At 38.5% G+C, this 26,574-nt stretch overlaps 1 protein-coding gene and 1 long non-coding RNA gene across 7 annotated transcripts in view; one reads left to right on the forward strand and one right to left on the reverse strand.

Annotated features, from left to right (window-relative positions):
• The window catches only part of LOC117338084, a 41,034-nt gene extending 15,616 nt beyond the window's left edge, over positions 1 to 25,418 (forward strand). For 2 of the 6 annotated variants that reach the window (XM_033899279.1, XM_033899278.1), the window contains 2 exons: positions 1,611 to 2,240; positions 22,779 to 23,963. In XM_033899279.1, coding sequence (XP_033755170.1) covers positions 1,622 to 2,240; positions 22,779 to 23,845 — 1,686 coding nt within the window. In that variant the 5' untranslated portion in view covers positions 1,611 to 1,621 and the 3' untranslated portion in view covers positions 23,846 to 23,963. The other 4 variants (XM_033899277.1, XR_004534960.1, XM_033899276.1 and 1 more) reach the window with 4 other exon arrangements.
• LOC117338085 lies at positions 3,249 to 24,834 on the reverse strand. Its single transcript, XR_004534961.1, has 3 exons — positions 24,819 to 24,834; positions 7,862 to 7,865; positions 3,249 to 3,310 (listed from the first exon to the last, which is right to left on the reverse strand). It is a non-coding gene; the product is annotated as an uncharacterized LOC117338085 (long non-coding RNA).
• Positions 25,419 to 26,574: the final 1,156 nt, after the last annotated feature.

Here is a 26,574-nt window from a genome sequence, read left to right on the forward strand (position 1 = left end):
CAAATACAGTCAAACCAATTAAGTATTGTGTACCATAGACACTTGTGAGCATAATGACAGTATTATTTAGTGATATGTTTGTGATACAAATCTGTTAATTGTGTTCCTCTGAAGTGCATTGTTTGCAGTGTTTTGTTTACAAAGTTTACAAATTACATGTCAACAGCATTAAGTAATGATACATACTAACTAGACTGGCCCCGTCTCTGGTCCCCAGGATATGTCTTCAAACTGGGGATAGATAATCTATTATTAGAATTTAGCTTGGCAATTCTAAACTAAACGAACTTAGTGTGGTGGTCAGTCTACATACTCACTACTGATCAAGTTACTGGTGTTAAATTACAACATAGAAGTGATGTGTAGGCTTGTAAAATACCACTGATATCACTGGATTTGCTGTTTAGATGGTACATTACAGAGTAACCTGAGTCTGGTTAAAGTTTTGGTGTATTTAAAGTTCCTTCAACATTTCAGTCAGACCATGTGTTATATATTACATTTGTTTGCAACTTCTCTTGGCAATTTCTCTGTTGAAGTTTTGGTGCAAGTTTCTTCAGTGGTCAACAGTTCAGCCAGAGCATTGGTTATTAGTCTAGATCTCCTACTAGTCAGGTCTGAAGGTCAAAGGTCAAAGTCACTTACTAAAAATAGAAAATCTGTTTTCATGTAATAATTCTTGTTATCACCAAACTTACTGTGCAGGCATTACATTGGAATTTTTGTTTTTGTTTTTGTTTTTTGTTTTTTTTTAGATATAGGGAAAAACTTGCTCAACTTTTTTATGTACATTTGTAGCTTCACTTTTGCTCCTAGTTGTGCGTGTTCAAAATGGAGAGTACTAATATCAGAAATGATGACAGGAGGTAGCCTTCTTGTATTTTTACAATTTAAGATTATTATGGCCTTTTCTAAGACATTTTTGAAAGGATTTTTTTTTCAAATATCTTTTTTAGATTTCCCTTGGAGGGAATCAATTAGGTGTGCATGGTTTATTTGAGACTTGTTAGAAAATTTGCTAGTCTGCAAAGAAATTTGGATATTAAATAGTGTTATTTTCGATCAACTTTTATTTTACTGATCTAATTCTAAATCATTTGGTAGATTACTCCACTTAAAAGCTGTTATCACTATTTCTCAAAAACATTCATGGCTGGATCATTCTAAAATTTGTGTTGCTAAAACAAAATGTCTGATATATGTATATAAGTAAAACCATCTTGGATTTTGACTTAAAATTTGCTATCACTATTCCTCAGATAGAGTCTCATATAGCACTTCATGGGTCTCTCAAATTTTATGTGTAGGTTACACAAAGTCAATTATGTGATTGATCAGGGAAAAAAAAGAATAGGATGTAGTCATTGTGTTTTGTCAATGCAACAAGTTCAGAAAAAAGAAGAAAAAAGAAAAGAAAAGTTCAAATAAACATAGAACTATATAAGAGATCTAATCAATCTCCCTGATAAGAGAGGGGGAGGGAGATTTCATAGGTTATTACATTAATCTGATACTTAATTAGAGCTAGTAATCAAGGTTTGTTATAAGATATACATCTGATCAAATTTTAAAGGAATTTTATAATGTTCTTTGTTTTATTTTATGAATAGAAAAAAAGGAGATGGAAGGAATGAAGAGGGAGACATTACAGCAAAACATGGATACAAATAAAGGGACCAATAGAACTGAGGAAAAGAGTGACTATAGTGACACGTCAATAGTTAGTGAATTAGAAAAGTCTCTTCAGAGTCTTGGAGCAGGAAGCACCATTCCTAAGGCGAAAGTGTCCAGTCAAGATACCAATGGCTCTAATTGTTTGAGTGCATTGAAGTTCAACACTGGCCGCACTTCTCCATTTACCGTTTATGCAGCAGATGAAGAAGAAATCATCAACAACCAAGGAAACACAGTACCAAGCTCTGCAGAACAATTGATCTCTGATGAAAATGCTCAGAATAGATTTAACATTGGGGTGGTTAATCAGACTGGATCTGGTCATAGTGTTGAAAGTGTTGGTCTCCCAGTTGACCCTGATAAGGCAGGTAGTGGTCTCAATGATCACCCTGATAAGGCAGGTTGTGGTCTCAATGATCACCCTGATAAGGCAGGTTGTGGTCTCAATGATCACCCTGATAAGGCAGGTTGTGGTCTCAATGATCACCCTGATAAGGCAGGTTGTGGTCTCAATGATCACCCTGATAAGGCAGGTTGTGGTCTCAATGATCACCCTGAGAAGGCAGGTTGTGGTCTCAATGATCACCCTGATAAGGCAGGTTGTGGTCCTAGAGTTGACCCTGAGAAGGCTGGTTGTGGTCCTAGTGTTGACCCTGAGAAGGCTGGTTGTGGTCCTAGTGTTGACCCTGAGAAGGCAGGTTGTGGTCCTAGTGTTGACCCTGATAAGGCAGTTTGTGGTCCTAGAGTTGACCCTGATAAGGCGGGTAATGGTCCTAGTGTTGACCCTGAGAAGGCAGGTTGTGGTCCTAGAGTTGACCCTGAGAAGGCAGGTTGTGGTCCTAGAGTTGACCCTGAGAAGGCAGGTTGTGGTCCTAGAGTTGACCCTGAGAAGGCTGGTTGTGGTCCTAGTGTTGACCCTGATAAGGCAGTTTGTGGTCCTAGTGTTGACCCTGATAAGGCGGGTAATGGTCCTAGTGTTGACCCTGAGAAGGCAGGTTGTGGTCCTAGAGTTGACCCTGAGAAGGCAGGTTGTGGTCCTAGAGTTGACCCTGAGAAGGCAGGCTGTGGTCCTAGAGTTGACCCTGAGAAGGCTGGTTGTGGTCCTAGTGTTGACCCTCATAAGGCAGGTTGTGGTCCTAGTGTTGACCCTCATAAGGCAGGTTGTGGTCTCAATGATCACCCTGATAAGGCAGGTTGTGGTCTCAATATTGATGCCGATAAGGCTGGCTTGGACTCCAGTGTTGACCCTGATAATGCGGGTTGTATAGCTAGGGTCACTCATTTAGCTGTCTGTGAACCAGTCACAGATGTGACACCTGTGCTTGCTATTTTAAACAACTCTGAAAACCTGAGTTATGAATACAATGCTGTGATAGCTGTGAGTGGTGATTACAGAGAATTTGTAGTAGAGCCTGTTGTTCAAGTTACACCAGGAATGCTGTTTTTACTGATATTTTTACTGCTTTATACAGAACTCAATTGATAGATTTCACAAAAATATCAGAATAAGTCAAGCCATGGCTCTCATGGAGCTTATTTGGAGAGACATATTTAACCATCTGTTGTATCTTTTGTTTTAGTTAATCACATGTCACTATGGGAAAAGGTTATTACAATACTGGTTTTGATTACGGTACTGGTCGGGCCAAAATGAGCTGTCATATTTACGGTAATAGTCACGCCAAAATGACCTGTCACATTGTAATATTTATGACAAAGAAAATGACGTGTCATGTTGAACCTTAAGAGTGATGTTAATAATTTCATGTTATGCCAGATGAATACTTTTCAGATTTATCAAGTACAGTATACATATTCAAAAAGATAACAACTGTTTGACCTGTAATTACTTATTGGTTATCAACATCTATAATTATAATGATTGTCCATGTAACCCTGGTAAATACTAGCCGAAATATACCGCTCGGCTAGAGAGATCTTCTCTTTAGCTTCATCGGTTGAGCGTAACACTAGTAAGCCAGAGGTCCTGGGTTTGATTCCTAGCGGAGGCAGTGATTTAAATTCAATTAATCATGAATACTGACCCCAGGAATTATTATGGTAATCAGAGGTCAATGTGACAGGTTAGGCTGACTACACATATAAATTAGTTGTGTGAAATAGTATAATAACCATTTAAACAGTGTACATCTAATACTTCTATCATTAGCTGTATATATTAAGTTCTGCAACTCATGTTATAAAGCTTGTCATTAAACTAACTATCTGTTGTTTGTTTTGTATGTATTTATAAACTCATCCCTATTATTGGAATACTGTCAATGAATTGTTTGAAGTTTTGGGCAGGTTTCTTCAAACACCTAAAGTTCAGTCAAAAAAGGTGCTACATATGTACAGGGTTCATTGCTTGTAAGAATGTTCTTGTTGGGTCTAACTTGACACTGTGAATCCATTTTTAGGTCAGCTAGCTGAGACAAAGTCTCAAGTGACCTATTCTAATTGCCTTTATCTATCATCATCCCTCGTCCATCCACAAACAATTTACATTTTCGACTTCTCAGAAACCCATGAACCGGTCTCAATTGAACTCTGCAGAAACGTTTCATGTCAGATGGTCCTCCCCCCTCCCTTAAAAAAAAACCCACTTCTCCTGTCCTGACCCAAATAAAGTAGTATCAGATACTTTTCATAGAGGGAAGGGCATTAAGTGTTTTACCAAAGTTGTGAAGGGGAAACTTTACTATGGTTTATAGTGAAAAATAACATTTTGACTATCATTTGTTGAATTTTTAGGTCATCTGACCCGAAGGGTCAGGATGACCTATAGTCATCGTGCTTCGTCCGTCGTCGTCCGCCGTCCGCCGTGCGCCGTCAGCCGTCCGCCGTCCGTAAACTTTTCACATTTCAATCTTCTTCTCAAGTTCCACCAGTGGGATTAAGATGAAACTTGCCAGAAATGAACCTGAGATGGTCCTGACCAAGTGTTGTTATTTTTCGGGTCGGTCCGAAATCCAAGATGGCCACCAAATCCGCCATTTTGAAAACACATTTTAAACTTCTTCTCAAGTTCCACCAGTGCTGTTGGGCTGAAACTTGCCAGAAATGATCCTGAGGTGATCCCGACCAAGTGTTGTTATTTTTCGGGTCGGTGCGAAATCCAAGATGGCCGCTATAGCCGCCATCTTGAAAAACACATTTAAAACTTCTTCTCAAGTTCCACCAGTGCTATTGAGCTGAAACTTGCCTGAAATGATCCTGATATGATCTTGACCAAGTGTTGTTATTTTTCGGGTCGGTCCGAAATCCAAGATGGCCGCCATAGCCGCCATCTTGAAAAACACATTTTAAATTTCTTCTCAAGTTCCACCAGTGCTGTTGGGCTGAAACTTGCCAGAAATGATCCTGAGATGATCCAGACCAAATGTTGTTATTTTTCGGGTCGGTCCGAAATCCAAGATGGCCGCCATAGCCGCCATCTTCAAAAACACATTTTAAACTTCTCCTCAAGTTCCACCAGTGCTATTGAGCTGAAACTTGCCTGAAATGATCCTGATATAATCCCGACCAAGTGTTGTTATTTTTTGGGTCGGTCCGAAATCCAAGATGGTCGCCATAGCCGCCATCTTGTAAAACACATTTTAAACTTTTTCTCAAGTTCCACCAGTGCTATTGAGCTGAAACCTGCCTGAAATGATACTGATATGATCTTGACCAAGTGTTGTTATTTTTCGGGTCGGTCCGAAATCCAAGATGGCCGCCAAATCCGCCATTTTGAAAACACATTTTAAACTTCTTCTCAAGTTCCACCAGTGCTATTGAGCTGAAACTTGCCTGAAATGATCTTAATATGATCCCGACCAAGTGTTGTTATTTTTCGTTATTTTTGGGTCGGTCTGAAATCCAAGATGGCCGCCATAACCACCATCTTGAAAAACACATTTTAAACTTCTTCTCAACTTTCACCAGTGCTGTTGGGCTGAAACTTGCCTGAAATGTTCCCGAGATGATCCCGACCAAATGTTGTTATTTTGTAGATTGGTCTGAAATCCAAGATGGCCGCCATGGCAGCCATCTTGAAAAACACATTTTAAACTTGGTAACATGATTGCGCAATTATGGTTTTCCTGAACAACACCTATTTCAAACTTCTCAAATTCCGCCGGTGGGATTCAGCTCTAACTTACCAGAAATTATCCTTAGATGATCCAGACCAATTGTTGTTATTTATTGGGTCGGTCAGAAATCCAAGATGGCCACCATGGCCACCATGGCCAACAGTGCCACTATATACTTGCTACAGAGAATGCATACTACAATAATATAAGGGTTTTAATTTAGAGTCAGATGACCGTTAAGGCCCCTGGGCCTCTTGTTATTAGAATTCATTCTAACTTGGTTGCCCTGCCGGGGTGAAGGGCTACCAAGTTTGTTAAAAATGAATGACCTTGACCTACATTTAAGTTCACAGGGGTCAAATATGCTATACTATTTAAATAACAATTTCTCAACAACCAAGAGGCCCAGGGAGGTTATATTGGGTCTGTAGCTTGCTGGGGTGAAGGGCTACGAAGTCTGTTCAATTGAATCACCTTGAATTACATTCAGGGTCACAGGGGTCAAATAAGCTAATGTCTTTTAAACAATTTCTTCTCAATTACCAAGAGGCCCAAGGACTTGATATTGGGTCTGTAGCATGCTGAGGTGAAGGGCTTCCAACTCTGTTCAAATGAATGAGTCTCTTTAGACCTGATATTTGGCCAATAGTATGTTGGAATGATGGCTGAACAAATTTACTTGAACTAGCTAGCCTTCTCTGATAATTCAATAAAAGTGGTAATCAGCATTAGTTAGTATCTGCACATAAATGACCTAGATCAACTTCAAAATTGTTCTCTAAGCAGGTGAGTGATTCAGGCCCATTGAGCTTCTTGTTTGGCATTGTGTCCAGCTGGCCATCTGGCCGGCTGTCCTTTCGTTTGTCTGTCCCTCCGCACATCATCTTGTCCAGACTCTTCCTACATTTTTTGACAATTGCACTTCATACATGGGTTCACCTAAATGAGATGGTGTGTCGCATACCAAAAGTGACCTGCATCATAGTAAAATGTTGTCAAGGCTCTATCTCAACAGTGGTATTTTATACTTGAAACATGGGTTCACTGAAAGGAGGTGGGTGTGGCACATACCAAAATTAGGTCATTCTGACCTACATTATAATCTTTGACCTACATCAAAGAAATGTTTTCTGGGCTCTTTCTCTTACACTTCTTAACACTGGCACTTCATACTTGGGGCATGGGTTCACCTAACTGTGGCAGTATGTGGCATACAAAAAAGTAGGTCACTCTGATCTACATTGTGACCTTTGACTTACATCAAAGTAAAATATTGTCTGGGCTCTATCTCCTCCACCTCTTGACACTGGCACTTCAGGTTAAACAATCGGGTGTGAAAGACAGACTTCAAAACGTTTACTGTGATGAAGCCCATGCACATGAAAAAAGAAAAACAAGATTATTTCTTCCATGTATATTTGTAATAATTAAGATATCAAGTTTCCATACATGTATGTTTGTAATACTTCAGATATCCAGTTTCCATACAGTATGATCCTGATACATCTGTATGCACATTTAAGGTGACATATTTTCTTTTAAATACAATTTACTGTATTTGGATATTAAATATTCCTAATTCAGGAAGCAGTATCAACATAATAAGTTGAAATTGGTAAAATACCCTATATAAATGAGTTAAATTAACAGTTATAATAAGCACGTTTGATTTTACACTCTAGAATGGGCAATATTATTGATCAAATGAGTCACATTGCCTCTTTGAATTTTTCGTTTTCACATCTGAATACTGATATAAAATAAGTGATATTACTAAAATTCATACCACCAGGTGCAATCAAATAATGAATAGGTGTCACTAGATCAAATTTCATGGTAAAAGGACACCAGTAAATATCCATCAAATTTATTTATCATCTGCGCATTCTTGACATCAACTTCACAGAGAGGAGAAAGCAAGTGCAGAGAGAGATCAGGAAACAGGAAGAGCAGGCAAGGAAGGTGAAAGCAGTGGAGATGGGGAATCAAGGGGCTTGGACTAGATGTGACACTGAAGAGATGAAGATGACATGGGCAGATATCTGGAGATACACACCTTGGCAGCTACAGTTCATTCTCAGGGCTGTTAAGGATGTACTTCCAACACAGACAAACCTTTACAGATGGGGATTGGTGGAAGATCTTATATGTCATCAATGTGGAAAGCCAGGAAGTTTAGAGCATATCCTGTACTCCTGCGAGCTGGCATTGTCGCAAGGCTGATACACATGGAGACATGACCAGGTGTTAGGGCAACTTGCTCACATACTTGAGAAGGAAAGGAAGAAAGGGCATGGAGTCCAGAGGCGATCAACATTCATCAGATTCCACAGAGATGGGACAGACAGTATCAGGAACAGCAAGGAATACTAACCTAGGGATTCTTGGAGGTTCAGAAGCATGGAAGATGTGAATGGATCTTGTCAGTAGGAAATTGGTTTTCACGGAAATTGTGGAGACAACACTGTGACCAGACATAGTGTTGTTATCACCCAGCAAGAAAAAACTGGTGATGGTGGAACTGATTGCCATGGGAGATGAGGTGTAAATCAGCACTTGAAAAGAAGAAGTACAAGTATACGGAGCTGACAGAGGAGTGAGGCATAAAAGGCTGACAGGCGTGGATCTTTCCTGAGGAAGTAGGCTGCAGAGGGTTCAAAGCCCAAACATGCTGGAGGATGCTCAGAGCCCTTGGCATCATAGCAGGTGTACAGAAAGCTGCAGTTGGTGAGTTGGATGTGGCGTGGTGTAAGTAACTGGAAGGAGGGACTAATCAGCCCTGCTAACCCACCATCTGGAGAAAGTTCCAGGACAGGGGTTAAAACCCTTGAAGATGGATGGGCCTGGCTGATGATGATGACAGTGAAGCAGCAATAACAACAGCTGTATTAAAGTACTATATAATCAATTTCGCTAGAACTATATGCTGGATATTGCTCATAATTTCATTTGGTTGAAGCATTCAGGGGAGATTCAAAATTAAAATTGGACAAATAGAGGGTGATCCCCCATGGGGCTGAGGGGCCAAGGCTAAGAAGGTTTTTTTTTTAGTTATTTTGGTTTAAATAAATTCTTCTCTAAAACTAAGCAATGGGTATATCTTATATTTGACTGGTAGCGTACTGAGGTATGGGAGATTCAAAATGGTTTCATAGGAGTCTAAATGGTGGGACCTAATGAGAGAATTCTTTGAAATTGTTCCTCTTTTGTAGGAAATTGACAGGACTTTAATTATTCCATATTTTGTCTGAAACATCCTTGGGTGAAGGGCGAAGCACATACTGGTATGTTTGTTTATATTTCCTGTGAACTTGGACTTTATATATAGCTCTTTAGCAGGCTACTGGCCAAAGGTCATGACTCTCAGCCTCTTGATTTGGTTATAATGAGAAGAAGTTGTTGAAAGACTTTAAAATATTTGACCCCTTTGAACTTGAATGTAGATCAAGGTCATTCCAAATGAATTTAGAATTTTTAGACACAATGAAATCACTGTACATCTAAACTTACAATTGCTGACATCTTATTTCCTGCTGTGCCTCACACAATTAATTTACTTGTTATATAATGACATATCAAACCAATCAATTATGTGTCCCCTGATCTATTTCTACAAACTTGTTTCTATCATAGCTAAATGCTGTCAGTGAGACAAAGGGAAGGAACTCTGGCAGACCAGAATGAATTTCTCTAGCTAGACAAAATGCAGTAAATCTAAAACCAAGCCATCATACACTGGACTATATTGATCATGTCCTTATTCAGATTTGACAGGGAACAAATTAAAAAATAAATATTCACAAAAAATATACCTGTAATTGCCCTAGCTACTTCTGCTTGTTGGCTGATAGCAATAAGAAAAGCAGTAAACGATGCAAGAACTATTAAAATATCAGCTGTAACCCACCTGTAAAGTCACATTATAGATTGTGTGGGATATACTGGGATTTTACTTTAATTCTTATTCTTTTATAATTGTACTGTATTTTCAATAACATTGATGTTTGTTTTATAGAATACATCCACATTGGTATTCTAATACATTAACTACCCTTTCAATTATATACACAACACAGCTAGCTATTCCAGAATCACCTGGCAACCCATACAATACCTAGGGAGACTAACCACTGCTGTGTGATGTCACAACAATGATGCAATCCCCATTATGACGTCACACAATCATCAACATCAGATTCACTATTCCAATACAACGGCTGACTCTGCAAACATAAACTAAAACTGAGCTTTCAACACTACCTAATGGAAACCTACACTTGTGACATATGCAACCGCACCTACACCAGGAAATGGAGCCTGACTAGACACATACATTTCAAATACACGATTGAAGCATACCAATATACTGTACCTAACGTCAACAACAATTCACCTGACCCTTCACACAGAATCCCACCAAGAATCCTGCAGCTCACCTTGGTCCAAAGACCAAGGACCAAAGGACCAAGGTGAGCTTATGCAATAATTAGGTGTCCTACAATTGACTTCTTCTTCATAACCACTGATCGGAATTGAATAAAAAATTGATTGGTAGGATCATTATGGGGTGAGGACTAGAAATTGTACAAATGGTGGGGCTGACCACCTTGGGACCTGAGGGGCGGGGCCAAAAGATTTTAATTTGGCTAAATTGATGTTAACAACTTCTTTTCTGGAACTATAAGCAATGGATATCACTCTTATTTGTCTGGTAGCATTGTTATGGGGTTGGGATTCAAAATTGTACTTATGGTGAGGCTAATCTCCCTAGGGGCTGAAGGGTTGGGGCCAAAAGGGGTCAATTGGCTAAAAATTTGGTAAGGGATTCAAAAGTGTACAAATGGTGGGGCTGACCACCTGGGGGCCTGAGTGGTGGGGCATAAAGGGTTCAATTTGGCTCAATTGACATAAACAGATATAAACAGAAAGTGATGAATATCTATCATATTTGACTGGTAGCATCCCTAGGGGTGGGGATTCAAAGGACTGTAAATGGTCCAGTTGACTCTAGGGGGCAAAGGGGTGGATCTAAAGGGTTCAATTTGGCTAAAGATATAAAAACGACTATTCTAAAAGTAAGTTATGTACATCGCTCATATTTGATTGGTTTACTTATTTGGTTTTACTTATTACTTATGTTTTATCTGTGAAACCATTTAGATCCTCACCTCATAATCATATATAGCCTTGCTGGGCATCAAGAGATGAACACAATCCTGTTGTAAAAATAGGCCAAGGGTTCTTTCACCACTCTAAGGGACTTATAGTTTCTTTAAATACAATTATGCTGAATCTTGCCTTCGTTTCTGGGTTATACAACACAATTATATATAATCATACATTAACAAATAAAGCTATTCGCAAATGGAACATAAACATTATTTTGATGTTTGCTCAAATAAACCAGATGAGCAATACAGGCCTTCTGGGCCTCTTGTATAAATTTCACGTTATTTTCGGGGTTCTGAAAAATGTGTTATTACACAAGTTTTTATGAATATCCTTCTGAAATGGTAGTCTTCATGCTAACAGCTAAACATGCAAATGAGGCTCATGTTTAATAAGCTCCCAAGTCCAATATTGCTGTGTGAAAACATGTTCTGCTGGTATAGGTGAGATTATGTTGTGGTGGGCTGTCTCTTTTGTCTCTGTTTGGCGTCAACTTTTAATGATCTCTTCCCATTTAAATCCAAAAGGTCTTGAATCACGATACATGTATTAGGCTGGTAGTTTCCAGACTCCTGGGATTAAGCCAAGCAAAATTTGACCCATATTCCAGGTCACAGGTTTCAACTTTGTTAAGAGACAGATGTAAATAGAATCGTGCCTGTTAGTAACAATAAAGATAATTTGTTGGGGCACCATTCTATTTATCTGTCACCAAGATTACATATGTAGTGAGCTAACAAGCATTTTTAAATTTAAATTGTTAAATACAGTGTAATTGTTAAATAGCTGAAAGAGTAATTGCCCCCTAATTCACTATAATACAGTTGTAACCACCAGGTGGCAGTGTGCAGTGATACGTACAGTGCAGACATACGCCCATTGAACATACAACTGCAGCAGCTCATACCAATCTACATCATACAAGTGAGTAGCTATCAAACTTATATAATCTAGAATATAGTACAGGTGTACAATTACAAGCTGAACCATAACTAAAGTTTCATGAATAGCTGAATGGCTATATTTTTTCACTATTGGCCTGAAATAGGATCTCGAGAAATACTTGTGGTTATGACATCGATGTCGAGACTTACCGACTGACCATTATCAGTGCATTGAAGTGTGTGCAGTGAGATAAAGCACATTCTTTGTCCTTATTTTTTGCTTGTGCTCAAAGTACATCATAATTGTAAGTTGAAATCAAACTTTAAATATCAGCAAGTATATATGCAAAGTTCTCACTGAAATACCCATACTGACAAAAAAAAAAATGTAGTAAGGACACAATCGGATAACCTCGGGCCTTTCCGACAAGCTCGGAGAAAAGAATACCCGAGGAGATCCGATTGGTAAGGACAATGAGTCGATACAAGACGCTATTAGATAAATATAATACATGTATTTTCAAAATTAGACTTTTTGTGATCAGTGTTGTAGATAAAATGACATAGTTAACCCCCGCGAAACGCGTTTGCAGGGGATATTAAATTGGGCTCCGTGCGTCCGTGTGTCCGTTCGAGATTCTTTTCCGGGCTATAACTCCATAGCCGTTCAACGCAGCTTCTTGAAACTTTCTGTATATAATTCAGACTAGTGCCTTAGTTGTGCCTTTTGCTATTGCGGACCTTTCATTTTTGGTATTTTTTCTGTCACCATGGAAACTTGGTGAAAAATACCAAATTACTGTTTCCTTTTGTTTCCGGGCTATAACTCAAAAACCGATCGATGCAGCTCCTTGAAAATTTCTATATATATCAGACTAGTTCCCTAGTTGTGCCTTTTCTATTGCGGACCTTCCATTTTTGGCATTTTTTCTGTCACCATGGAAACTTTATCAAAAATACCAAATTACTGTTTCCTTTTGTTTCCGGGCTATAACTCAAAAACCGTTCGATGCAGCTCCTTGAAAATTTCTATATATATCAGACTAGTGCCCTAGTTGTGCCTTTTGCTATTGCGGACGTTCCATTTTCGGTATTTTTTCTGTCACCATGGAAACTTAGTGAAAAATACCAAATTACTGTTTCCTTTTGTTTCCGGATTATAACTCAAAAACTGTTTGACGAAGCTCCTTGAAAATTTCTGTATATATCAGAATAGTGCCCTAGTTGTGCCGTTTGCTATTGCAGACCTTCCAGTTTCGGTATTTTTTCTGTCACCATGGAAACTTTATCAAAAATACCAAATTACTGTTTCCTTTTGTTTCCGGGCTATAACTCCAAAACTGTTCAACGCAGCTCCTTGAAACTTTATGTTTATAAAAACACAACAAACAAGCAAAGTTAAGTTAAAGAGTGTATTATTGATGTTCGTCAAAACATACATAATGAAAATTGAAATACTGAACACGGTAATACTGAAAATATCATACCTGCTGAAATGCAGTATAAACATCAATATAGACAATTAAACTATAACATATTAAACATTTTACATAATTCACAAATAAAAAAAAAAAAAAATATTTTTTGCCTTCAGGGCTGTCTTAGCTGCTGCATGAAATTTAACCAGCAATGAAATTCTATGAGTAAACCTTACCAGCGAAAGATCTGACAAGGGAAATCATAGGGCTGGTGAATGAAATATGATAAGTTGACAGGTCAACAGGTGCATAAGGGGAACCGAGCGAAATCCTGTGTGACCGATGCATACAATACAAGTCGAGTACATAGCCAAGCGAGTCCTGAATTCTAATGAAGAACCAGGCGAGGTATGGTCCTGTACCAAGTACGTTGTAATGTATGGTACGTAACTGGAACATACAATACGCATTGAATACATAGCCAGGCGAGTCCTAAATTCTACTGGAGAACCAGGCGAGGTATGGTCCTCCACTAAGTATGTTGTAATTGTATGGTATAGATTTAATATACGGAGAGTGTAATAATGACAACCCAATGACTTGGGGCTAAAAGGTCCAAAATGAACATGCGCAGCATGAGAAAGCCCCAAAGGGTCTGAATATATCACACTTAGTTGTGCCTTTTGCTATTGCTGACCTTCCATTTTCTGTATTTTTTCTGTCTCCATGGAGACTTAATAAAAAATACCAAATTATTGTTTCTTTAATAACTCTTACTTTGAGCTTGATATATACGTGTATTTGGGTTTTCATACCAACTGTGGGGTGGGGGCGTGGGGGATAATGCCAAGCTTTGCGTCTCCTTGTTTATTTTGAAATGGTATTGTAATTTTATATGTAATGTAGAAAAAAAGTCAATTGCATGTACCTTTTCTTATCTGTGCCATTGCATCCTTTCAATAACTGTCGTCATCAACAGATGAAAGTATCCCAGAAGAGAAGGGATATGTACAGGTTATGTTTGTTTTTAACCCACCATCAGCAAATTGTGTAGCTGTTCAAATCACTCTACATCCTTGGTTTGTTGTCAGTCTCTTGTACATCAGGATTGTTATCACTATTTCTTAACAAGTACTGGAAGGGTTTTTCTCAAACTTCATATGTGGGTGCCCCTTGGTCCCTATAGTTGCGCATATTTGATTTTGAGTTGAATCCAGAAAACAAATTAACTCTCTGCCAGACAGCCATTTTTGATTCCAACAATTGAAGTTTGTTATTACAATTTCCTGAGAAGTTGTGGCAAGATTTTTCTCAATCTTCACAAGTACAGTCAAACTTCGATGTTTCGAAGTTCAAGGGACTAACAGAAAAACTTCGAAACAGCGGGACTTTGAATTATTCATGGTTGACAATAGATTGATGTTTTCTTGATAATGACCATATATGTTAACGTTACATGTCCTCGTTATCTTCGTGTTGACCGTCGCCTGGCAGGTTGACATCAAAAAGTTTAGTTAATTTACCCCAAACCCATAAAAATAGTTTTCATCAATTATACCTAAGCATTTTTTAATCAAACAAACTATGTATCTGTTACAAAACACTTATATCCTGTGTAATAGATAAAGCAAAAGTACAATGCACACTTACGTTAACGTTTTTCTGCTAAAGACACATGTGTTTACGTTATGTGCATATACAATACGGAACGCCGATTAGTGGGAGAATGCATGATTGAATGACAAATAACCGATTTACATGGATATTTATGTATAAGTTTGGAACGTGACACTTTGAATATGAGTGAAGACATCGCTAATTGTTTTTGTTTAAAATTGATCCGCTTGTTTTACTGTTCCGTAAAATTTACTCACCAACTGCTGATTTCAATGGCGGCGGAGATCATCAAAGACGACTACCGGTATGGTATACCGGAGTGATTAAATGTCATGGCTTCTAAATACACCATTTATCTATCAATTTAGTCTGATTATAAATTAACCCCATGAGCGGGAGTGACAACGCACGCTATCGTTATCCCTATTGTCAGTCAGGGCACTTGTGGGAGGGGTGTGAAATCTTGCCGCGGGGGTCACGACAAACACCTGTCCAGTGGTCAGTACAGGTAAATTTTTTGTTCGAATCATGAGATGTCAATTACCTATAATATCCTAGCTAACGGGCCATGAAAAAAGTTCGATACACCGAAAACTTCGATTTATAAAAATTTGAATCATACATAGGTTCGTTAGTAGCGTTATATAGTGAGGAAATTCGAGACCAAGCAAAAAGTTCGATACAGCGAGAAATTTGAATCAACGAAGTTCGAATCATCGAGGTTTGACTGTAGGTTCATCTGGGTCACTATTTGTCCCCATTTGACTTGAGTCTGATCAATTGGAGCAAAGTTGATAGCTGCAAGTTGGCCATCTTGAATTTTGACAATTGAAGTTTGTGATCACCATTTCTTTAGAAGTATAGTGGGAGGATTTTTTTAAACTTCACAGGTGGGCTCCCCAGGTTCCTAGTTGTGCCCATTTGATTTTTGGTGTGATAAAAAAAAACAAGAATGTCACATTTGTATGTTTTTACTGATAAACATTTTGTTATGACACAATGAAGTAAAGTTGTTCAGAATTAAACAAGGAGTCATCTGACTAAAGGTCAAGGTCACAGGGTCAGAGGCCAAGGTCCTATTCTGTATCATTTTACTGACGAGCATGCATATGTTATGACATTATGAAGCAAAAATTGGTCAAAATTAAACAAGGAGTCAATTGATTAAAGGACATGTAGGGTCACTAGGTAAAATATCAGTGCATGTTAAGGTCACTGGGTCAGAGTCCAAGGTCACATTTTCTACATTAGCACTGACAGTTGGTCAGAATTAAACAAGGAGTTAACTGACCAAATAGTAAGGTTACGGTGTAAGTGCATGCTAAGGTCACTGGGTCAGAGTCAAAGGTCACATTTTCTACATTAGCACTGACATTAATATTATGAAGCAAAGTTGGTCAGAATTAAACAAGGATGTCCACAGGTCTCTGGGTCTAAGGTAAAGGACGGGTGAAAAAGTCGAGAAAAGTATGGATCTCTGAATTTGACCCTGGTTCTTAGTGGGAGACTTATTTAGGATTAATATGAAATCAAATTTAACAAAACAGTTTTATCTAGGTATTTCCATTTCTGTTAGCCCAACAGATATGGAGGCGGAGGTGTATTTGCATATTTTGCTCCCTTGCCACATGAGGGGCTCTTGCTGACCTGTCGGGTCGAGAGATGAAATCTCAGGTGACCTATTCTGATCGCCTTTTGTCTGGCGTCGTGCATTGTAAGCAATTTACATTTTCGACTTCTTCTCCAAACAATTTAAACCGCTCGACCAAATTCAATGAAATTTGCAGGAAGCTTCCATGGCCAAATGCCTGAGGGGCGGAGTCAAAAATGGTCGTTTGACTAAAATTTCAAAAATCTTCTTCTCAACTTCCAGATGTGGTAGAGTCAAATATTCTTCACAGCTGCAAAGGTCTTAAGATATTTTATCAAAATTGTGAATTTGATGACCCTGGGGTCTCATGTTTGCCCCTGGGGAGGGGGCAAACTTTACTATAGATTATATAGGAAAATCACATTTTTGACTATCAGTTATTTTTTTCTATTGGAATTCATTATAACTTGGTTAACATTATCAGCATGGGATGACAGTTTGATGGTATGCACATGTTGGCTCTGACTGACCCCCAGGGGCTGATGGATGGAGCCAAAACGGGTCAAATTAGCTGAAAATTCAGAAATCTTCTTCTTAAGACCAAAATAAGATAGAATCAAATACATATCATAGATGGAGGAGGTACCCTTTACTGTTGTTTATGTAAAGAAATCACATTTTTGACTATCATTTGTTTCATTTCTATTGAATTAGCAGCTTTGGAAGGCAGTTTGCTGGTATGCAATTATTGGCCCCCAGGTATTGGTGGGCATGGTCAAAAAGGGTCAAATTTACAGAAATATTTCAAAACTCTGGTGACCGTTAAGGCCCATGGGCCTCTTGTTTTGAGTATGATCCAACAAACAAAATGGCTGAAGTTTAGTATTAAGATTTCTAATTGACAAAATCTTCTTATATATCTTTGATTATATACAGTACTGGGAGGGTGATTTTGTACTCAAACTCTGCGGGAGCGAAAATTTTAAGCCCTATCGCTCGTAACCGCGGGATGTTCGCAGGGTGTTTGCAGGGTGCTAGCAGCGAATTCATGGCGGGTTCGCGGCGAATCTGCTCGACGAATCCGCTGTCACAGTCCTTCAATGATAGGCGACGTGGATTAAGTTTGAGCAGTCTGCCCAGGCTGTCTGTATACGTAATTTTCTAGAAGCAGTTTTCAGTACAAACTATAAATATTACATTCGTCAGTGAATACCAGTTTCGTTTTCAATCATTTATAATACAGATGATCAACGGTAAAATTCTACTCGAATGTGTGGGTATTTAGTGGTAAATTTTATGCTATGAACTTGCGTGTTCATAGAATGTGTCGTTACTGTAACACATCGATGTTATCTGTAAATTCTGTGTCGTTCAATCCATGTTGGAGCTGACAATGTTTAACTATCGGGGAGAACACTTTTGCTGACCTTGATACAGATGCGAGGCTCACATAAGGGTACATTATAAATATACTGAAACGAAAAAGAAACGCAACTTCAAATTGTAGGTTTAATAAAATAATACTTGTGAGCATTATGTTTAAATTTCATATGTAATAGTTAATATTGAATATTGATGTAACATCCTTTAAATGTTTAGAGATTTTTAAGAACAGGTCACTTTGCTAGAAGGTCATGATTGGTAGTACCCTACGTGAATCCAAGTTGAAATGGCAGCAGTTTTGAAACCGTGCCCTAATATCGTGTGTGTCCTCCTCGAACAGTTATCACATCTCTAATTCTTTGTTGCATTGAGTTCATCAGGGCATTGACTTTCCGTATTGGAATGTTATTCCATTCTTGGACGAGTGCATTTGCTAACTGAGGGAGGGTATTTGGGGGGTTACGGCGATTTCGAATTCTTCTGTCTAATTCATCCCACAAATGCTCGATTGGGGACAGGTCGGGGCTATATGGAGGCCAATCTATAGGAACAATGTTCTGTGTCGCAAGAAAGTCTCTACAGACTCTTGCAACGTGTGGTCTCGCGTTATCTTGCTGAAAGGTTAGATGATGCTGCCTAACAAACGGCACAACATGGGGCCTAAGGATCTCATCCCGATAGCGTACGGCCGTTAAATTCCCATTGACTATCACCAAAGGCGTCTTCAAACCATGGGAGATTCCCGCCCAAACCATAACTGATCCACCCCCAAATCGGTCGTGTTCCAAAACACAGGCGTCAGCAAAACGTTCGCCTCGACGCCGGTACACACGTTGACGGCCATCTGCTCGAAATAACGTGAATCGAGATTCATCGGTGAAGAGCATAGACCTCCAACGTCTCATAGGAAAACGTCTGGGCATATGTGCCGTTGCCCATTTCAAACGACGTGCTCGACGTTGCGGTGTTAGTGGTAAACCAACGTACTGTCGCCTTGCACGCAAATTAGCCTCACGCAGTCTGTTGATCACTGTTTGGGGATGAATTCGACGGTTATGATTACCAATCGTATTCCTTGCCGTTTCAGCGGCCGTTAATCTCCTGTTACGCAGGTGTGCCAACCTAAGAACCCGGTCTTGACGTCGCGACGTTACGCGTGGACGTCCTGATCTCGGCTGGTCATCGACTCTTCCTGTTGCGTTAAGACGTGAAACTAATCGACTAATAGTCGATTTGTGAACTCTGAATTGTCGAGCGACGTGAAGTTGCGTGTTCCCTGCCAGAAGCATCGCTATAGCACGTCCTCTATCAACCTTTGATAACCGTGGCATAATTGTAAAAGGAATTATTGTTTGCAAAAGTATTGGCGATGATGTGGCTCAATGTTAGTGATGAATTGATACTGGTTTGAATGAAAAAAGAACGCATATGTTTGTACAGGCACGGTTTTTGATGTTTTTACCGCGCCGGAAGTGCATAGGTCTCTAGTCACACTTGGGTGATTTTGAAGATTGGTATGGGTGTTAGGCAGGGTGCATGTTTATTTCCGCGATTTTTATACAGATATGTATATTTAATACAAAATTAATCACAATTTTCCATGTTGCGTTTCTTTTTCGTTTCAGTATATAAATGAAAATATCTGAATTCGTACCACTTTTATATTGTGAATGACGATGTGGCTAACAACAACTAAGTTTTATGCCACATGATATTTATGTTTTAGTAACGACATATTATGTTTATGTTCGATAACACAGTATTTTGTGTAGCAAATAAATGACCATGCACGACAATGGTACACAGATGACGATACGGCCGGAGACAGATGTCTGCTTATTGTAATGTTCAAGTCATCAATGTGTCTGTGATTTTTGAATCAATGTACATTGAGTTTGGTATCGGTTGAAATTCAAGAATTTTGTGACTTTCATTATATATTTTTCCACATAAACTTTTTTTAATCTTGTGAATCATCTTTTGCAGTTCTACAATTTGTGTTACTTTAATTTTAACAGTTTCGGCAGAAAATCTATTCACATCAAATACGTGCTCACAGAAAGTGTCAAAGTGAAAGAGGCTGGAGCAAACCTGAGCTGTCATTTACCTGGAAACAGTAGAAATTCCCACCAGCCAAACTTAACAAGACCAGATAGTGTATTCTCAACTTTGACACCATAATCATATTACTGGAGTGGCCATAGATCAGGTAGATAATCATATATCAGAAAAATTTGAAAATACACATAAGATATGTTTACTTTTCAGTTTATCATTTGTTTGTGGTCCATTTGTCATTAAATTGTTCTTTTATTGATATTTTTGTGTCACCAGCAAAAAGCAGGCAATACATTGGTATCACAATTGCATGTTGTCGCGTTTCTACAAGTCCAATTCCAATTTCTGGTTTTCTTCTTTATTTTCTTATTCATCCAAACATATATATCCAATTTACACAATGTTTTCTTTTCTAGTCTCCTCTCTATTTCTGTATCTCTTATAGCTCTGTTCTTCCTTACTCTCAATATTCTGTCACTTGTTCTCTATCATTCTCTGTTGTTCTCTCTAGTTCTCCCTGTTCTCTTCCCTTCTCTTCTCTCTCCTCTCTCTTTTCTCTTCTCTCTTTCGCTGATGATGATGTTGATGTTGCTGGTTTAAAGTCTCGATTTAGGTTACAACCTCTACTCGCAACTCTAGGTTAGAACATTAGTCCGGGGTGACTGTTAGATGTTGTCAGTTGGTGTTCCCCTCCTCCTTTCTCAACACGGGCTTGGGACCGGCTATGGCGGAGTTATCTCTCTTTCGCACATACATCTGACATACATATAATGATTCTCTGACCCTCAGAGAAGTCACCCCTTAAGGCCACCTACCAATCCACAGGTTGACCTCTGAATCCCCAGTACTGTGTTTCTATACCATCTTTAGACTTCATTATTTACCAAACCAATACTGATATTCAAAATCTATGATCTAGCATCTCTAGATGACACACTCTAGTTTATAACCCTATTAATTACATTTTACTTGAAACATTTTATATTACTTCAATTTAGACTTTAAGTATATTTAGATACCTCAAATGACATACAAATCAATACAGTGTTGGCGATAACAGCCCCACAAAGGTTGCTGCAATAACTCAAGTTCCCTTGAGCCAATCAAACTCAAACTTCATACAGATCTTCCTTATCACAAGTTCTTGCTTGTAATTGCTCTTCAGGTCTGAAGGTCAAAGGTCAAAGTCACTGTTACTAAAAATAGAAAATCTGTTTTCATGTAATAATTCTTGTTATCACCAAACTTACTGTGCAGGCATTACATTGGAATTTTTGTTTTTGTTTTTTTTTTGTTTTTTTTAGATATAGGGAAAAACTTGCTCAACTTTTTTATGTACATTTGTAGCTTCACTTTTGCTCCTAGTTGTGCGTGTTCAAAATGGAGAGTACTAATATCAGAAATGATGACAGGACATAGCGTTCTTGTATTTTTACAATTTAAGATTATTATGGCCTTTTCTAAGACATTTTTGAAAGGATTTTTTTTTCAAATATCTTTTTTAGATTTCCCTTGGAGGTAATCAATTAGGTGTGCATGGTTTATTTGAGACTTGTTAGAAAATTTGCTAGTCTGCAAAGAAATTTGGATATTAAATAGTGTTATTTTCGATCAACTTTTATTTTACTGATCTAATTCTAAATCATTTGGTAGATTACTCCACTTAAAAGCTGTTATCACTATTTCTCAAAAACATTCATGGCTGGATCATTCTAAAATTTGTGTTGCTAAAACAAAATGTCTGATATATGTATATAAGTAAAACCATCTTGGATTTTGACTTAAAATTTGCTATCACTATTCCTCAGATAGAGTCTCATATAACACTTCATGGGTCTCTCAAATTTTATGTGTAGGTTACACAAAGTCAATTATGTGATTGATCAGGGAAAAAAAGAATAGGATGTAGTCATTGTGTTTTGTCAATGCAACAAGTTCAGAAAAAAGAAGAAAAAAGAAAAGAAAAGTTCAAATAAACATAGAACTATATAAGAGATCTAATCAATCTCCCTGATAAGAGAGGGGGAGGGAGATTTCATAGGTTATTACATTAATCTGATACTTAATTAGAGCTAGTAATCAAGGTTTGTTATAAGATATACATCTGATCAAATTTTAAAGGAATTTTATAACGTTCTTTGTTTTATTTTACGAATAGAAAAAAAGGAGATGGAAGGAATGAAGAGGGAGACATTACAGCAAAACATGGAGACAAATAAAGGGACCGATAGAACTGAGGAAAAGAGTGACTATAGTGACACGTCAATGGAACACTCTGTTAGTGAATTAGAAAAGTCTCTTCAGAGTCTTAGAGCAGGAAACACCATTCCTGAGGCGAAAGTGTCCAGTCAAGATACCATTGACCCTAATAGTTTGAGTGAACTGAAGTTCAGCACTAGCCGCACTTTTCCATTTACCGTTGATACAGCAGATGAAGAAGAAATCATCAACAATCAAGGAAATACAGTACCAAGCTCTGCAGGTTGTGGTCTCAGTGTTGACCCTGATATGGCTGGTTTTGGTGACTATAGTGACACGTCAATGGAACACTCTGTTAGTGAATTAGAAAAATATCTTCAGAGTCTTGGAGCAGGAAACACCATTCCTGAGGCGAAAGTGTCCAGTCAAGATACCATTGACCCTAATAGTTTGAGTGAACTGAAGTTCAGCACTAGCCGCACTTTTCCATTTACAGTTGATACAGCAGATGAAGAAGAAATCATCAACAACCAAGGAAACACAGTACCAAGCTCTGCAGAACAATTGATCTCTGATGAAAATGCTCAGAATAGATTTAACATTGGGGTGGTTAATCAGACTGGATCTGGTCATAGTGTTGAAAGTGTTGGTCTCCCAGTTGACCCTGATAAGGCAGGTAGTGGTCTCAATGATCACCCTGATAAGGCAGGTTGTGGTCTCAATGATCACCCTGATAAGGCAGGTTGTGGTCTCAATGATCACCCTGATAAGGCAGGTTGTGGTCTCAATGATCACCCTGATAAGGCAGGTTGTGGTCTCAATGATCACCCTGAGAAGGCAGGTTGTGGTCTCAATGATCACCCTGATAAGGCAGGTTGTGGTCCTAGAGTTGACCCTGAGAAGGCTGGTTGTGGTCCTAGTGTTGACCCTGAGAAGGCTGGTTGTGGTCCTAGAGTTGACCCTGAGAAGGCAGGTTGTGGTCCTAGTGTTGACCCTGATAAGGCAGTTTGTGGTCCTAGAGTTGACCCTGATAAGGCGGGTAATGGTCCTAGTGTTGACCCTGAGAAGGCAGTTTGTGGTCCTAGAGTTGACCCTGATAAGGCGGGTAATGGTCCTAGTGTTGACCCTGAGAAGGCAGGTTGTGGTCCTAGAGTTGACCCTGAGAAGGCAGGTTGTGGTACTAGAGTTGACCCTGAGAAGGCAGGCTGTGGTCCTAGAGTTGACCCTGAGAAGGCAGTTTGTGGTCCTAGTGTTGACCCTGATAAGGCAGTTTGTGGTCCTAGTGTTGACCCTGATAAGGCAGTTTGTGGTCCTAGTGTTGACCCTGATAAGGCAGTTTGTGGTCCTAGTGTTGACCCTGATAAGGCAGTTTGTGGTCCTAGTGTTGACCCTGATAAGGCAGTTTGTGGTCCTAGTGTTGACCCTGATAAGGCAGGTTGTGGTCCTAGTGTTGACCCTCATAAGGCAGTTTGTGGTCTCAGTGTTGACCCTGATAAGGCAGGTTGTGGTCTCAATATTGATACCGATAAGGCTGGCTTGGACTCCAGTGTTGACCCTGATAATGGGGGTTGTATAGCTAGGGTCACTCATTTAGCTGTCTGTGAACCAGTCACAGATGTGACACCTGTGCTTGCTATTTCAGACAACTCTGAAAACCTGAGTTATGAATACAATGCTGTGATAGCTGTGAGTGATGATTACAGAGAATTTGTAGTAGAGCCTGTTGTTCAAGTTACACCAGGAATGCTGTTTTTACTGATATTTTTACTGCTTTAAACAGAACTCAATAGATAGATTTCATAAAATATCAGAGTAAGTAAGTCAAGCCATGGTTCTCACTCACTGCAAATTCAGTAGTGAGCATTACTAATGCCCATATTTTTTTTTTATTTGGACAGACATATTTAACCATCTGTTGTGTTATTGTTTTGTTTGTTTGTAAACTATTAAGTCAGTGTCCAAAGGTGGCATTGTGTTTGGTTTTAGTTCATCACATGTCACTATGGGAAAAGGTTATTACAATACTGGTTATGATACGGTACTGGTCGGGCCAAAATGAGCTGTCATATTTACGGTTATAGTCACGCCAAAATGACCTGTCACATTGTAATATTTGTGACGAAGAAAATGACGTGTCATGTTGAACCTTAAGAGTGATGTTAATAATATCATTTAATTTAAGGTCAGCCAGCTGAGACAAAGTCTCAAGTGACCTATTCTAATTGCCTTTGTCTATCATCTTCCCTTGTCCATCCATAAACAATTTACATTTTCGACTTCTCAGAAACCCATGAACAGGTCTCAATTGAACTTTGCAAAAACCTCCAAAAAAACAACTTCTCCTGACCCAAATAAGGTAGAATCAGATACTCTTCATAGAGGGAAGGGCATTAAGTGTTTTACCAAAGTTGTGAAGGGGTAAACTTAACTATAGTTTCTAGAGGAAAAAAACATTTTTGACTATCATTTGTTGAATTTTCATATTTATACAGAACTCAATAGATAGATTTCATAAAATATCAGAGTAAGTAAGTCAAGCCATGGTTCTCACTCACTGCAAATTCAGTAGTGAGCATTACTAATGCCCATATTTTTTTTTTATTTGGACAGACATATTTAACCATCTGTTGTGTTATTGTTTTGTTTGTTTGTAAACTATTAAGTCAGTGTCCAAAGGTGGCATTGTGTTTGGTTTTAGTTCATCACATGTCACTATGGGAAAAGGTTATTACAATACTGGTTATGATACGGTACTGGTCGGGCCAAAATGAGCTGTCATATTTACGGTTATAGTCACGCCAAAATGACCTGTCACATTGTAATATTTGTGACGAAGAAAATGACGTGTCATGTTGAACCTTAAGAGTGATGTTAATAATATCATGTTATGCCAGATGAATACATTTTCAGATTGATCAAGTACAGTTTACATATTCAAAAAGATAACAACTGTTTGACCTGTAATAACTTATTGGTTATCAATATCTATAATTATAATGATTGATGTGGGTATGATGTCCATGTAACCCTGGTAAATACTAGCCGAAATATACCGCTCGGCTAGAGAGATCTTCTCTTTAGCTTCATCGGTTAGCGTAACACTAGTAAGCCAGAGGTCCCGGGTTTGATTCCTAGCGGAGGCAGTGATTTAGATTCAATTAATCATGAATACTGACCCCAGGAATTATTATGGTACTCGGAGGTCAATGTGACAGGTTAGGCTGACTACACATATAAATTAGTTGTGTGAAATAGTATAATAACCATCTAAACAGTGTACACCTAATACTACAATCATTAATTGTATAAGTTCTGCTATACATGTTATAAAGCTTATCATTAAACTAACTATCTGTTGTTTGTTTTGTATGTATTTATAAACTCATCCCTATTATTGGAATACTGTCAATGAATTGTTTGAAGTTTTGGGCAGGTTTCTTCAAACACCTTAAGTTCAGTCAAAAAATGTGCTACGTATGTACAGGGTTCATTCCTTGTAAGAATTTCTTGTTGGGTCAAACTTTGACACTGTGAATCCATTTTAAGGTCAGCCAGCTGAGACAAAGTCTCAAGTGACCTATTCTAATTGCCTTTGTCTATCATCTTCCCTTGTCCATCCATAAACAATTTACATTTTCGACTTCTCAGAAACCCATGAACAGGTCTCAATTGAACTTTGCAAAAACCTCCAAAAAAACAACTTCTCCTGACCCAAATAAGGTAGAATCAGATACTCTTCATAGAGGGAAGGGCATTAAGTGTTTTACCAAAGTTGTGAAGGGGTAAACTTAACTATAGTTTCTAGAGGAAAATAACATTTTTGACTATCATTTGTTGAATTTTCATTAGAATTCATTCTAACTTGGTAGCCCTGCTGGGATGAAGGGCTACCAAATTTGTTAAATGAATGACCTTGACCTACATTTAAGTTCACAGATGTCAAATATGCAATATTCAAATAACATCTTCTCAATAACCAAGAGGCCCAGAGGGGTTATATTGGGTATGAAGCTTGCTGGGATGAAGGTCTACCAAGTTTGTTCAAATGAATCACCTTGAATTACATTCAGGGTCACAGGGGTCAAATAGGCTAATGTCTTTTAAACAATTTCTTCTCAATTACAAAGAAGCCCCATGACTTGATATTGGGTCTGTAGCATGCTGGGGTGAAGGGCTTCCAAGTATGTTCAAATGAATGACCTTGACGTACAATTAAGGTCACAGTTGTAAAATCTGTTGAAATCTAGAATCAATGATTTCTTGATAGCTAAGAGACTCTTTAGACCTGATATTGGGCAATAGTTTGCTGGAATGAAGGCTGAAAAAAATTACTTGAACTAGCCAGCTTTCTCTGATAATCCAATAAAATCAGTAATCAGCATTAGTTAGTATTTGCACATAAATAACCTAGATCAACTTCAAAGTTGTTCTAGAAGCAGGTGAGTGAGTCAGGTCCATTGAGCCTCTTGTTTGGCATTGTGTCCAGCTGGCCATCTGGCCGACTG

This window comes from Pecten maximus, chromosome 11 (assembly GCF_902652985.1).
Source record: "Pecten maximus chromosome 11, xPecMax1.1, whole genome shotgun sequence".
NCBI lineage: Eukaryota > Metazoa > Mollusca > Bivalvia > Pectinida > Pectinidae > Pecten > Pecten maximus.